Below are 14,268 nucleotides of genomic sequence, written 5' to 3'. Positions count from 1 at the left end.
TAAGTGAGGAATTGAACTCACAAAAGAGAAAACCCAGAAGTGAGCTTGTAAACAAATATGCAAATGTTTTACCATCTGGTTGTCAATGTTGATGTACCTGTCACCTGGACGACAATCATTTGACTATGTTGAGGATGCATTTGCTATATTTTGGTTCCCTGTTATGAGAGATACAGCGCTCTTATCTAATCATGCATGTGCACAGATGCTCAATGTCATCTGCACATGTGATGCAGTCAGAGCCAGTCAAAAAGCAGAATAACATGTAGTACACAAGCCCACATCCAAAAAGTGCCTGCTCTAAACATTTCAGCAGACCAGCTTTCCACTCTTCTGTGTATTGTTGTGGCTACATTTCCTCGAAAGCCACACCGGTCGTAACCACACAACCAAACAATACGTGTACACTATGACCTTGTTGACCAAGCCTTTATTTTGAAAGAATTGTTAATGAATTGTGTTAGAACTGCATGATAAGAGTAAATGGATAATAACTGCAGTGCGTTTCAAGTGTGCTGACACTTAAGTGTGAGAGGTCAGTCATCTCGCTGTGTCAGTGTTGTTTACTCGCCTCAGTGACAGTCCTCATGCTTCTCCATCAGGCCACGTGTGTTTTTCTCTCCCTGACTCAATTTGACCATATTCTTTCATTATTTCTTTCAGACAAGAAGATAGATTTGGAGCTTCCCTGTCCAGTCCCCAAGTCAAGGGAAAGGAAAAGACGCCAGGGCCCTCATCACCACCACCAACACCAACAGCAGCAGCAGCAGCAGCAGCAGAGTGGAATGATGAATCAGATCAGCGGGGTTCGAAAACTCAGCCATTCTGCAAATATCTCTGGTAGCACCGTGCATCGCTTTGGGGTGAAGACAGACCAGGAAGATCTGCTCTCAAAGGTATGCACCAAACAGTCCCTCGAGCACTCCACGGTTGTGTAATGTCACGAACTGCTGCTTAGTCTGTTTTTTTGTGTCACAGGATCTGGAGGATATTAATAAATGGGGTTTGAACATCTTTAAGGTGGCGGAGCATTCCCACAACAGGCCGCTGACGTGCATCATGTACACCATTTTCCAGGTTAGTCTCAAAGCATACATTTAATATTCACCATAGAAGAAATAAAAATATATACTTTAAAGTACAATAATTTTTCAGTGTTAAATGGTGCATTCACACTTTGACACATTCAAATTGGAACTAAACCAGTAGCTAAATCTAGACTAAACCAGGACCAAACCAAGCCGGGTTCAGGACAAAATTTGGCTCAAACCAGAACCAAACCAGGACAAGTGTGAATGCACCTTTAGGCTCACTCTTCGCTGCAAGTAAATCAGTAAAGACAATGTGCACTTTGGCTTTTATTTTTTAATCTTCATTATGTTTCAACAAGCAAATCTTTCTTTCTGAGCTTTCTCTCCTTTTTTTTAACCTAATCCGTGCTGTGTGCAGGAACGGGACTTGATGCGAACATTCAAGATTCCAACTGACACCTTTGTGACGTTCATGCTGACCCTGGAGAGCCACTATCACTCAGACGTAGCCTACCACAACAGCCTGCACGCCGCTGATGTCGCCCAGTCCACGCACGCACTCCTGTCTACTCCTGCTCTCGATGTACGTGCTTAATACACACTTAATTACCCTAGACACTCGGTAAAAGACTCTTTGTTTAACCTAGTGGGACTCAGTTATTACAGATGGCCAAATTGCACACTACACTCATTTGTGGTTCAAACGCTCCACCTTCTCGGAAACCTATTTTGTTTGTCTAAGTTACAGTAATTGTTGCTGCCGTCATCAGTTGAATTTGAAACTACAAGTTGACAATAGATGACACATGCAACAGGGACCGGCCACACTAGTCCAATACTTTACCTTATATGGCAAGTTCTTATACCTAGTCATAACAATGTTTTGTTTTGTTTTCTTTTTCCAGGCAGTATTCACGGATCTCGAAATATTGGCAGCCATTTTTGCTGCGGCCATTCACGACGTGGATCATCCCGGTGTGTCCAACCAGTTTCTCATCAACACAAGTAGGTGTTTTCAAATGAATTTAATTTTATTTAAGCATGATTTAAAATTAAAGGTGAGACATGTGTGTATCTTTTCTGGTTGGGCTTTGATTGTTGCTTTGCTTGGTATTTTCAACAAATAACACAACTGATTTGGTGGAATTCAATACATTATGATTAGCAAATTTATTGTTTACTATTAACATCTCGCCTTTATTCGATTAGAGGTGTTTTTATTGACCAAAACTATTCATTGAAACATGCATTCTGTGGAACATTCCAGTGAAATCAGTAACATCTCCATGGTGAAAGCAAATAATTGGCAAACTCTCCCCCCAAAAAGTGACATAGTGCACCTTTAAAGCCTAAAAATTAGACTTGCATAAACCTGGCGTGACTAGATGTATAATAAATGTCTTCTACCCCTCCCCCGCAGACTCGGAGCTGGCTCTGATGTACAATGATGAGTCAGTGTTGGAAAACCACCACCTGGCTGTGGGCTTCAAGCTGCTGCAGGAGGACAACTGCGACATCTTCCAAAACCTCACAAAGAAGCAGAGGCAGTCCCTGAGGAGGATGGTCATAGACATGGTGAGCCGCCGTGCATTGATTTTGCTTGGCTTCCTGCTCAACTTTGTAATACTCCTGTTGCGTGTGATCTCATGCTGTAATTTATGCCTTCTAGGTACTGGCAACTGACATGTCGAAACACATGAGTCTGCTGGCTGATCTAAAAACCATGGTGGAAACTAAGAAGGTGACGAGCTCTGGGGTTTTGATGCTGGATAACTACACAGATAGAATGCAGGTAAATGACCAATTACAGTGTGAAAAACGAGTTCTTTAGAGAGATACATTTTAAATCATACTAAAAAAATATTTTGCAGGTTTTGCGTAATATGGTTCACTGTGCGGACCTCAGCAACCCCACCAAACCTTTGAACCTGTACAGACAATGGACGGACAGAATCATGGACGAGTTCTTCCATCAGGGGGACAGAGAGAGGGAGAGGGGGATGGAGATCAGCCCTATGTGTGACAAGCACACTGCCTCTGTGGAGAGGACACAGGTACAGCAGCTCCTCTCTCATTTGCACATAAAAGGTTGTCAGTAAAGTTACGGTGCAGAATTGTCCACCCCAGAAGGAAAAGCCAAAAAGAGAGACTGCACTCTCATTCATGCTCTATTATTGATATCTATGTTTTATTTATACAAAAACATTGTCCTTTTCCAGGTGGGCTTTATCGATTACATTGTGCACCCTCTTTGGGAGACGTGGGCAGACCTCGTCCACCCAGATGCCCAGGACATTTTGGACACTTTGGAGGACAACCGAAACTGGTACCAGAGCATGATTCCACAAAGCCCTTCCCCGCCTTTTTACACCGGCGATGGAGAAGGAAGTTCACAGGAAGAGCTGGAGGAGCTCCCCGTGTCCACTAAATTCAAATTTGACTTAACAGTGATGGACCAAAGTGGACAAGCTGAACAGAGGGACAGTGGGACTATGCACCGAGGCGCGGACAGCCCGCCAGATCAACCGAGTGATCAAAGTCGAGATGCGGAGACATAGCCTAACACTTTTATGTGAAGAAGGTTTAGCTCATTTTATTGCAGTGGAGAAATCCTGCAATGTGGCTCTTTGAAGCCGCCTGGCACAGAGGGGCTGACTGTATGCAGACACCCCTGCCAGGGAGGCTGGGAAACCCTTCAGTGGTTTGTTTGAGCTGCGTCGAAGTGGAGCTGCAGAGGCAGAGCTGGATGACACAGGCTCCTCGTAGATGACAATATAAATGTAAAACATGAAATGGGAAGGTTTTAAACTTGCACTTCAGGACATTTTTACCTTTGTTTTATATATATTGTATTGGGAAGGGATTTGTGTGCCTTTTATATAATTTATTGAACATGTCATGTAGCTGTAAATGTGCAACTTTTTTCTACCAAAAGAACATTGTCACCTTTGTCTTCCCAAATTTTCAGCAATAGTATGCGCTCGTTCTTACAAAACAGTTTTGCACTTTTTGATCAAAAAGAACTTTGCTGCAAAATGAGCAACATGGTGTCCAGTTACTCAAAAGTTTTTCTTCGTGTAAGCAATTAATAACAATATTCACCAATATCAAGAAATATCCAAAGAATTTTTACATCAAGCACTTCAGAGTTCAGTGCTTCCTTAAATCAAATGTTCGAGCCCTTCCACCAAACTGTAGCCCGAGTTATGAGTGCAGGCAGACTAATGACCTGGTTTAATACTGAGCCTTTCCTATTACGGAAAATGTGTTCCTACCTTGTAATTTCCCCTTGTTAGCTCATGCACCTGTTGCGGTTAGATTTTAAAGCATTCCTTTTTCATGAATGGCGCTTTACACCATTAGTCATTTTGAACTCTGAGTGACTGTAGACTACGCGCACATTTTAAAGACACCTGTTCGCTTGATACGTAATAATTGTAGTTATTGTGCCATGTAGTTATCATTGCAGCACTTTGAACTTTGAATAAGTGGACAGTTTTGCAGCTGGTTGCAGATCTATTTGACACTACCTTAAAGGTACCGCAATGTGAGTGATTGAGAGAGTTTTTGTCTTTTCTAAACCTGACGTCTCCTGCGTGTGCGTGAATGTGGTCACACTGTTGCACAATCCCTGTTGCACCCAGCGATTTGTAAAGTGTATTTATTACCTTCTATAATATTGATAATTAATATTTACTGGATATTTGCTATTTATATTAGTATGCACTACACTATCACAGACTGAACTGGCCTTTATGTGTTACGTTTTTGCAAGACCAGAACATCATGCTCAGTGTTCCAGTGTTTGAAGTAAGCCTTGTTTTTTACAGTTCATTTTCCACACCTGATTGTGGCACAGAGTCTACCTTTTTTATTCTTTGGTTTGAATGAAGGTGTACAGTGACGGGTCATTGTACAGCCAGGATTATTCACTGAAACATTGACATTGTTTCAAATGTATTTTTTCAGTGTTTTCCTTAAAATCTCTTGAATCTGTGTTTGTTGTGTTCAAATGTTTTGTAATCAGTTTATTAAAATGGGCATGTACTACAGATTGTTTGGTGTCATTTAACTTATAGCTTCTTTGGTTGAAACGTTTAACGGTACAATATACAAACTATGCAATGCTAATGTATTCTATAACACAAAATATAACTCAACTTAGAATTTGATTTCCTGCTTTGAATATGCCAATTCATTAGACATGTACCAGAGACATTAGGTGTGATAAATTGTCTTACATTAATTGCACTGACATGGATTCTGGGAAGCACGATTTGAGGGCTGAAAGAGCATGCATAGTGTAAACAGGAAGGTTGTAGATAGGGCCCTCAGGACATTCACTCTCCCATGGTTCTGAGCACCTGATAACTCAAACACGCCGTCCACGCTCTTCCAACAAGCCAAACAAGCATAAAGCATGAGATGACTGGTTAGATTTTATCATGTGCTCATTCCACTATTACGTCAGTTTATTCACTGTTGTTTTGACAAAGGCATAAGGAAACCACACTTCAAAGAAATGTATCCATTGCACAATATTGTTTTACCCACATATCGCATTAGGAGCACTTGTTGTCAGATACCTCACCACATAAAGGACTGCCTCAGCCACACTGCCAAGCCGACCCCACAAAAGTACTTTTGAAGACCCACTCACATAATAAACTCGGCCCTATTTAAATCTTTTGCCTTCTCTAATACACTGAGCTTTTTTTTTGGGCGAAATGCTGAGGCTTTTCTCTTTAGAACAGACATGGACCCGAGCACTTTAATGGAGAAACTTGAGCCATCTGAGGGTTTTGGCAATGGAAAGGCCCCGTGTCGGGTAAACAGAACCACAGAGCTCCACAGATGTGTTTCAAACCTCCGCAAAAGTCATGTGGTCCAAGTTGTGAGCACAAGAACGGCCTTTACTGTATCACCTAATGCCCGCTCATTTAGCTTGTTTCTCCAGTGTCCCAAATGGGCTTCACTTTATCATTACAGCAAATAGTCAAATGCTGTATGTTTTCATTTTAGCTGACACATTGGTCCCATAAGCCACTTTGGTCAGGGCAAATGTAAGTATCATAGCCCAGTCTAATCTTATCTTAATGTTCTACAGTACGCCTTAATGTTAGTTTGGATCGCTGTTCAGACCAAGAATAGTATTTGACACAACTTTATGTAGCTAGAAGTGTATCTTTCATTACAAACTATGTGTCGTGGCTACAATAGGGATATGATGTTTAGGTGGATGTCTTCCACATGAATTCCAATTTATGGGTTAAATGAATAACTATTGACTGTATTAGTTTCCAACAACGCCACCCTGGATTGGTGCCAGGGACACATACACAAGGCAAGCGCAAATTCTTTGAGTGGACCAGGAGACTCAGATATAGGAAAACGGTTCACAATTTATTAAATCTAAAGACAGAATAAATAAAACATTTGTATTTTTAATAATAAAACTACTACTACTCTCATTCACACCTCTAAAACAGTAGACACATTTAAACAATTCACCGAAGTAACAAAAGTAAAATAAAACAGCAGCCCAGATTGTCCCTTAAGGCACTTAGCCCAATTACCCTACCAGGAGGTGGCGCTGGTCCTTAGCAGCAGGCCTGGGACCCGGTACAGTCCCACAGTCCAGCTGGGGGCCAGAGCCGACACTCAAAAACTCCAAACGTTGATATGTTACAGTCTGTCAATGTAGAAAGGGGCCGGTGCGAACGTGCCCAAACCCACCAAGGGCACTTGGAGGGAAGTTCTGGGTTTGGGGTCGGAGGAGAGACGTTTGGGGTCGGAGGAGAGACCCGCGGGGTTACCAATCCGGTGTTCGAATCTGTGCACTATGCGCGCCGCGGCTGGGAGGAATCCCGGCGCACAAAGCCTGCACGTAACGTCACGCACTACAAACGGTGCTAGATTAGAGCAATATAAATATAAATATAATATAATAATATAAATCTATGGAAGAGACAGCTTACCGGGGCGTTAAACCTGGGGAGCGTGCGGCACGAGTCATACAAGGTTTGAGCAGGGTTTGGTGAGCGCACGATGCGCAAACCAACCTGGTTAACACGCTGGTGTGATCGCTGGCTTTAAGCCTAAACTTTGGGGTGTTTTTGGGGCGATCAGAACGAATGCTCCGGTCCTCGTGCCGCTTGCATTGCTCCCAGGTGGCAGGTGACGTCAGAGGCGAGAAGGGCCAGCGCAGGTGAGGAAGCCTCCTATTAAAGGCCCAGGCCATAGGCTGTCAGGGGTTATGAGGGCCTACTGCCACATATGCACCAAACCTCATTGTATTTATGTTACGCTAAACTTCGAATTGGCTAAACTTCTGAAAAAGACTAGCCTCAGTGGCCTGTGAATGAAAAAAGTTCATGTCAAGCTCCAGTCTAAGCAGTGAGAGGGCCCGGGGCGAGGTGCCAAGGCGGACAGGAAGAGAACCACTTCCACCAAAACAAACCTGCACTTTCCAAATATCCACTTCATAAAAACACACTATTCCTAAGGGTCTGTTTCTGCTGCTGTTTGTATGTAGTTTGGCTGACAGTAATGTAAGACTAGTCAGTTTGAGGCTGAAATTACTAGGCTATAGATGCCACAGCAAAAGTTATAAAAAAAAGTCACTCGCTTCTTGCCATAATAATGTATTTCCTCCACCAAACTATCAGGACCTTGTTGTAAATATCGTGTCCCTCACAGAAAATGGCACATTTGGCTGTGTATTGTCATGGTGTGATTTATATACTTTTTCATGAAAGTCATCAATTGAAAGCATCTTATGATAAGCAATTCAGACAATCCAGGTCCAGAGTGTGTTTGTTAGAGCAATGGTCAAACCAGATTTATCAGGCTGTTTTAAGGACACGGCACCAGGCTGGCATTTGTGTACTCCTTAGGGGTATTTACCCAGCATACACAGCGCCTGTGGCAGATAGAGGGGTACATCCCTGTGGGAGGACCACAGCAGAGACACTGTTTCTTATCTTTGTGACCACGATGAGATTTGACACATGAGGCGTATGTGTTTCGACTGTTGTGAGCACTTATACCTAAATGTGGGAAGTTAAGGATTAATATAAGGTTATTAGGTACAGTTGCCTTTCTTTTCACATTTGCTGAATGCAGGGGGAAAAGATCTTTCCCTGGTGGGAAATGCAAATATTTTATTTGGCCTCATTGCCCTAGTCCTGCATGAAATCAGGTTGATCAATACTGTCCTCACTGACACGAGATAAGAGGGGCTTTTAATGCTCTCTGTCAAGAGTGACTGAGGGCCCGGAGGCACAGAGCCACCAGAGTGATAAGTCAAGGGAATAACCCTGTGTAAAAGGTCTACCCATTATGCTAACACACAGAACTGAATTAATTATATTATTAATGGGAATGGTCTTTCAAGGCATTTGAGTTTGACCCTGAAGTCTGTCAGTAGTGGAACAAGTGCTCAATTGTGTTCAAAGAAATGCACAGATATAAGAGCAAAAAGTCTATCACATAAATGTTTTTGTACTTGTGTATTCAGTACTTTTTAAGTATAAGTATTTTTAAAAAAACATTGTGGTGTTTTTTGAGTTGCAATCTCAACACTGCACTTACTGTAAAGATCATTTAGAGATACCTCAACACTGCACTTACTGTAAAGATCATTTAGAGATACCTCAACACTGCACTTACTGTAAAGATCATTTAGAGATACCTCAACACTGCACTTACTGTAAAGATCATTTAGAGATACCTCAACACTGCACTTACTGTAAGTACCACTTTTAATTTACTTTCCCAGTTGTTTTCCTTTCTCCTGAAAACAAAATATTTCTTCCTTGTGGCTCATTTCTGACCTTCACAAGCACTTTTGGTCAATGCTGTATCTTTAGCAACACAAACAAACACAAAATGTGATTTTAAATTGCTCACTATTTTAAGTAAATAAACAACCTATTACTGTCAATCTTGCCATAGTTAACAGCATCATAATCAACCAGCTTCCTCTGTGCCCACTAATGCCTTGTGGACAAGATAAGATGGCATGATTCCTCTGAAACATGGGCCTGGCCGCATGTTCCCCTGAGAAGAGCAGATGGAGAACCCAAATTAGAAAGCCTGTTTTGACTGAGATTTTTGTTAGTAAAACAGTGAAGGTCTAATGACTGTGTTTGTGTGCGCATTGGCTCAAAAGTCAAATTGTTCAGTGTCTGCACGTGTGTGACCTCTGCAATGTTGACCTAAATATTCAGATTATAAAGATAAAAGGTTTAAGTTAGAGTGGGTGCAGGCCCATTGCAGGTCAATATACCCACTTTGAGTGCTTTCTGGCTGATGTGTTCAGATGTGCCACTGTGCCACTAAATATGTTTTTCTCAATCCACCATGACAACAATTAAAACAAGAAATATGAATTCATATTTTTGCTGCTCAAACCAAAACAAGTCTGTATAAAAGAGTTGGAAGACTCTTCTGCGCTGAGAGAAAAGTGAGCATGAGGGCAGATGTGAAAGAGTTACTTTGAAGTCATGCTCATTAGCCAATGCCTTTTTCTGGCCTGTTGGGAAACACGTGTTACTGATAGATACTTCTGGGGGCTATTACAGGGCAGATGGGAGGCAAATGAATGTCAAAGGCGAGATTAAGTTTGTAGAGACCACAAGTTGGCCTTGTATAACTTCAGTTGCAGTAGTAGGCCAACACGTCACAAATATTGTTTTACAAGTTTTAATAATATTTAATAGCAGATTAACCATTTATCATCAAGTAATACAGCTGTCTGGCTGACCCACAGGCATCTGTAGTAGAAGACCTCCCCCTTCCCTCCACAACATGAAAACTTGTTGTTGGGTTGTTATACGTTTGTTTGTGTTGTTTTATGTGTAAAAAAATAAATAGTAAAAAAAGCAAAAATTCGTTTTTATCATACACACTATCTTTGAGAGTAGTACAAGGGCTAATGTAGTAGCACAACAAACAATGTTAAACAGGCTGTGACTGAAAGGCCCGATTGTCAACTGGTGTAGCCATCATGAAGGAGTTAATCAATAACAAACCTTCTCAATTTATATTTTATAAATTGAGAATGTATATCATATTATATGATTTATTATATTATTCACATAGGTGTGTTTTTTCACAATAAAATGTGATGTTTTGTAGGCCACAGTGGGAAAAAGAATTATTACAATAAAAAGTACTGTTTATGATCATTTGTGCAAATTCAGGGAAGCCTGGGGCCAACAAAAATTGGTCTGAGGGCTGCATTTGGCCCCCGGCCCGTATGTAGAGACCCCTGGGACAAAGAAGTCTGACAAAAGGACATGGCACAGTGACCCCTTGAGGCCATGATTAGACCTGCAGTGCATCACAGCTGCCACTCGGAGGCGCTGTTGAGCCCGCCACAGACGGCACAAGTCAACCAAAGAATTTGAGCTCCAGCTGATTCCGTCGCCATCTTTGTCACGAACATAAACAACATCAGCGAGTCGCGTTTGTCCGTCGGTCCTTCACGGTCCTTCATCTGCGCAGAGGACGTGTCCCCCCGCCGCCCCGCACATGTCTCTGACAGAAGAACAGCCTTTATGTGCAGGCTTGAGACGTGTCTGTTAAAGGTAAAACTCCTCTTTGTCGAGGCTCATGTATTAAAGGTTGTAAACAAGCGCATTGATGATGCCATGACAACGGACGGTGTGACTGTCATCAGTGCACCTTCAATACATTTGATCATTGACATATATTACATTTGATAAGAATTTATCATTATTTCACTACAAATATGTGAGGACTGACAGATCTGAGAGTCGCACAGTTTATCCTGCAGAGTCCGATGGGATCGTTATAATTGTGTATTGAATGTTTGCAGCTCATAATCATGAAGGAATCTCTGAGGTCTCTATTCACTTCTGCACAGCAGCCATGGGAGTCCCGGGTGGGCTTCCTCTGTGGGGGGAGCCGAGGTGTGAGTAGAGGAGTGACAGCAGGGGCCTGGTGCTCACGGTGAAGATGGACCAAGAGTACGAGAGGCGGCTGCTGAGGCAGATAAACCCCCAGAACCTCCCCAAAGAGGCCCGCCTGCCCAAGGTGAGGAAGCTCTGCCTCTTTAACTGATCCTGTAATCACACCGGCTCCTGAGAACAGGGGCAAATTCTGCTTAGAAATTATGTTGCATTCAGACCTTTAAACTCATGCTTGTCTAGGACTTTATTTTTAATGTACAAGGCTAAAGTATTAAGCACCATGGCAAAGTAGGCCATGTTAAGTTCATCCCAGACAGTTTTTTAGATAGTCGACGAACCTGAGTCAAACCCTAGTCTTGTTGTTACAGTGTGTAAGTGTGAAGTGCAGTCTTGTCAGTGTTAAGTCTGGGGACCGCTTCATTCCCACACGAGCTGGAAGCAACTGGAGCATAAACTTTCATTATGCAAATGTAAGAAACTCATTTTCACATAGTATGGGATTTAAGTCAGCTAACTACTAAATTATGTTATATTTCAGGAGAATTATCGCTCTCTCAGTCAGAACCATAAAACAAAGGATGCAAGTTCAGACTCGAGTAAAGGTGAGATCTTCTCTTACTGCCCTGTTTTTATGGATGTATGGGAAACCGTATACTTTCCTCTCCCTAGATGCAGTGGCCTATGCTGCCCTCTTAAGTAATGAGTTACTTGGAGCAGGAATAGAGACTGTGCCGGACCCTCACACAGATAATAGGCACCACCCTGTGCTTTTTCAAGACTCCCGTGGGCTTTTTAAGGTATAAAATGACTGATAATAATAATAATAATAATAATAATAACATGTATTACTTTTTGACCAATGAGCTCTGTTTAAAAATATGTCTAAATTAACTAGTTTACTTCTTTGTTTTGCAGTACACTGTTCATACAAAGAGAGTGCCTTTTAATTGTGATAATGAAATCTCACCATACTCCCTATCTCCACTCAGTAATAAGAGGTAAAGTCTGTTATTAGCTCTCAGTAATAAGAGGTAAAGTCTGTTATTAGCTCTCAGTAATAAGAGGTAAAGTCAGTAATAAGAGGTAAAGTCTGTTATTAGCTCTCAGTAATAAGAGGTAAAGTCTGTTATTAGCTCTCAGTAATAAGAGGTAAAGTCTGTTATTAGCTCTCAGTAATAAGAGGTAAAGTCTGTTATTAGCTCTCAGTAATAAGAGGTAAAGTCAGTTTTAAGAGGTAAAGTTTGAATTTTGACTACATCATTTAAAAAAATGTTTGTTTCCATAGTCACAAGCTACTCCGCTCTCCTCGAAAACCAGCTCGTAAGATCTCCAAAATCCCATTTAAAGTGTTGGATGCTCCAGAGCTGCAGGATGACTTTTACCTCAACCTTGTGGACTGGTCAGCGGGGAACCTGCTCAGTGTGGGGCTGGGGGCCTGTGTCTACCTGTGGAGTGCCTGCACAAGTCAGGTCAGTGGCTAAAACAGAGCAAGGGATCTTTGTCTTCTTTGCTGATACTTAAATTTCCCCTTTTTCAGGTGACACGCTTGTGTGACCTTTCAGTGGATGGGGATTCTGTTACAGCCGTCTGCTGGAATGAAAGGGTGAGCTTTTGGCTTTTTGTAACCAGCTAGTAACACAGATTGTAGTATAATAAAAGTGACTTTGGCTTTATCAGGGAAGTCTAGTTGCAGTTGGAACACATAAAGGATTTGTCCAGATCTGGGATGCAGCCGGAGGCAGGAAGCTCACAAGTTTGGAAGGGCACTCAGCTCGTGTTGGTGAGTTGCTGTACATTGTCTGAATGCATAAACACTTATTGATTTCAGTATAGTTTTCATCAGGGATGATAGATAATTTAAGTCTTATTTCAAAGCATGGTTTTTTTCCATCCCAAGGCGCCCTTGCATGGAATGGAGAGCAGCTTTCGTCTGGAAGTCGTGACAGAGTAATCCTGCAGCGAGATGTGCGGACACCATCATCAAACTCTGCAGAGAGAAGGCTTCAGGGACACAGACAAGAGGTGTGCGGTCTCAAATGGTCTCCAGATCATCAGCACCTGGCGTCTGGGGGCAACGACAACAAGGTAAATGTTCCCCGTCATAGTATAATCACAGAGTGTCCTCCTGGGGCTGTATCTTCCTTTCTCTCCTCAGTTGTTGGTGTGGAACAGCTCCAGTCTCCTGCCTGTGCAGCAGTACAGTGACCATCTGGCAGCAGTGAAGGCCATTGCCTGGTCCCCACACCAGCACGGGCTCCTGGCCTCAGGGGGCGGGACGGCCGACCGCTGCCTCCGCTTCTGGAACACTCTGACGGGACAGGCCCTTCAGAGCACGGACACGGGCTCACAGGTGTGCAACCTGGCCTGGTCCAAACACGCCAATGAACTGGTGAGCGTCCGCTCATCTCACTAAAGTCAGAATACCAGACCTTTTCCATTTTTAATATATTGCATCTTTAATGTTTATGATGTAAAGGTGAGCACTCACGGCTACTCCCAGAACCAGATTCTGGTGTGGAAATACCCATCGCTTACACAAGTTGCAAAGTTAACTGGCCACTCCTATAGAGTGCTTTATTTAGTAAGAAAAACATTTTATTTATATTTTTATTCTTTTGGGGTGACCTTCTTTTTACCCATATTTTTGTTTCTTTATTGCAGGCTGTATCTCCTGATGGTGAAGCCATTGTTACAGGTGCTGGGGATGAGACACTTCGTTTCTGGAATGTTTTTAATAAAACACGCTGCACAAAGGTATTGAAACTGCAACATTTTCTGAAGATAAAGATGGGTTTGTTGCAGACACAGATGTATTTTTTTTTCTCCAGGAATCAAAATCAGTGTTGAACCTCTTCACAAGGATCCGGTAGGGGTTGGTTGGCCTTCGTAGTTAGTGGGTGGACTTTTCAAAGTTATACAGGGCGATTGTTTATCATGCTGCTCTGGCCACTATTATGAGACTACTTTGAAACCACTTTGTTATCAACAATGCAGTCTCAACTTTCACCAGAATATACCACACTCACAATCAAAGAATGAAGGCAGTAAAGACTTAACAAAGTTTGTTTTGTTACTTCTCCATTGTGGAAGTAATGTTTTATGATAAATATATGTACCACAGATGTAAGCTATACAGTCTAAAATTATGTTACATTCAAATGGAATTACATTATGATCAAGTGGAAAGGCTTGATTAAATGTATTTGAATATTTTGATAACTACAACATTATACAACAGGAAAAAATAATAAAAAATTCAACAGTAACAGTTGCCATGGCAGCTGCAAACAAACCTTTAT

At 42.1% G+C, this 14,268-nt stretch overlaps 2 protein-coding genes across 4 annotated transcripts in view; both read left to right on the top strand.

Annotated features, from left to right (window-relative positions):
• Positions 1–5,083, top strand: part of LOC140356295 (3',5'-cyclic-AMP phosphodiesterase 4B-like) — a 29,960-nt gene extending 24,877 nt beyond the window's left edge. For both annotated transcript variants that reach the window (XM_072441148.1, XM_072441149.1), the window contains 8 exons: positions 664–896; positions 979–1,077; positions 1,450–1,614; positions 1,937–2,036; positions 2,452–2,606; positions 2,701–2,823; positions 2,903–3,085; positions 3,251–5,083. In XM_072441148.1, coding sequence (XP_072297249.1) covers positions 664–896; positions 979–1,077; positions 1,450–1,614; positions 1,937–2,036; positions 2,452–2,606; positions 2,701–2,823; positions 2,903–3,085; positions 3,251–3,589 — 1,397 coding nt within the window. In that variant the 3' untranslated portion in view covers positions 3,590–5,083. The remainder of the gene's footprint in view (positions 1–663; positions 897–978; positions 1,078–1,449; positions 1,615–1,936; positions 2,037–2,451; positions 2,607–2,700; positions 2,824–2,902; positions 3,086–3,250) is intronic.
• Positions 5,084–10,457: 5,374 nt separating this feature from the next.
• Positions 10,458–14,261, top strand: fzr1b (fizzy/cell division cycle 20 related 1b). 2 transcript variants are annotated; one of them, XM_072441167.1, is made up of 14 exons: positions 10,459–10,624; positions 10,924–11,093; positions 11,338–11,439; positions 11,508–11,571; positions 11,639–11,766; positions 11,885–11,967; positions 12,255–12,438; positions 12,507–12,572; positions 12,647–12,749; positions 12,867–13,054; positions 13,125–13,358; positions 13,446–13,550; positions 13,631–13,723; positions 13,798–14,261. In XM_072441167.1, exons 2-14 carry the CDS (start codon positions 11,016–11,018, stop codon positions 13,837–13,839), a joined length of 1,470 nt encoding a protein of 489 aa, XP_072297268.1. In that variant the 5' UTR covers positions 10,459–10,624; positions 10,924–11,015; the 3' UTR covers positions 13,840–14,261. The 2 variants fall into 2 exon arrangements, with proteins under 2 accessions (XP_072297269.1, XP_072297268.1); XM_072441168.1 differs by lacking the exon at positions 13,446–13,550 and having other exon boundaries at positions 10,458–10,624.
• Positions 14,262–14,268: the final 7 nt, after the last annotated feature.

Source organism: Eucyclogobius newberryi, unplaced genomic scaffold, assembly GCF_026437365.1.
Source record: "Eucyclogobius newberryi isolate DKJ021-1_F unplaced genomic scaffold, fEucNew1.0.hap1 SCAF_12, whole genome shotgun sequence".
Lineage (NCBI taxonomy): Eukaryota > Metazoa > Chordata > Actinopteri > Gobiiformes > Gobiidae > Eucyclogobius > Eucyclogobius newberryi.
This window is presented reverse-complemented; position numbering and strand designations above follow the sequence as displayed.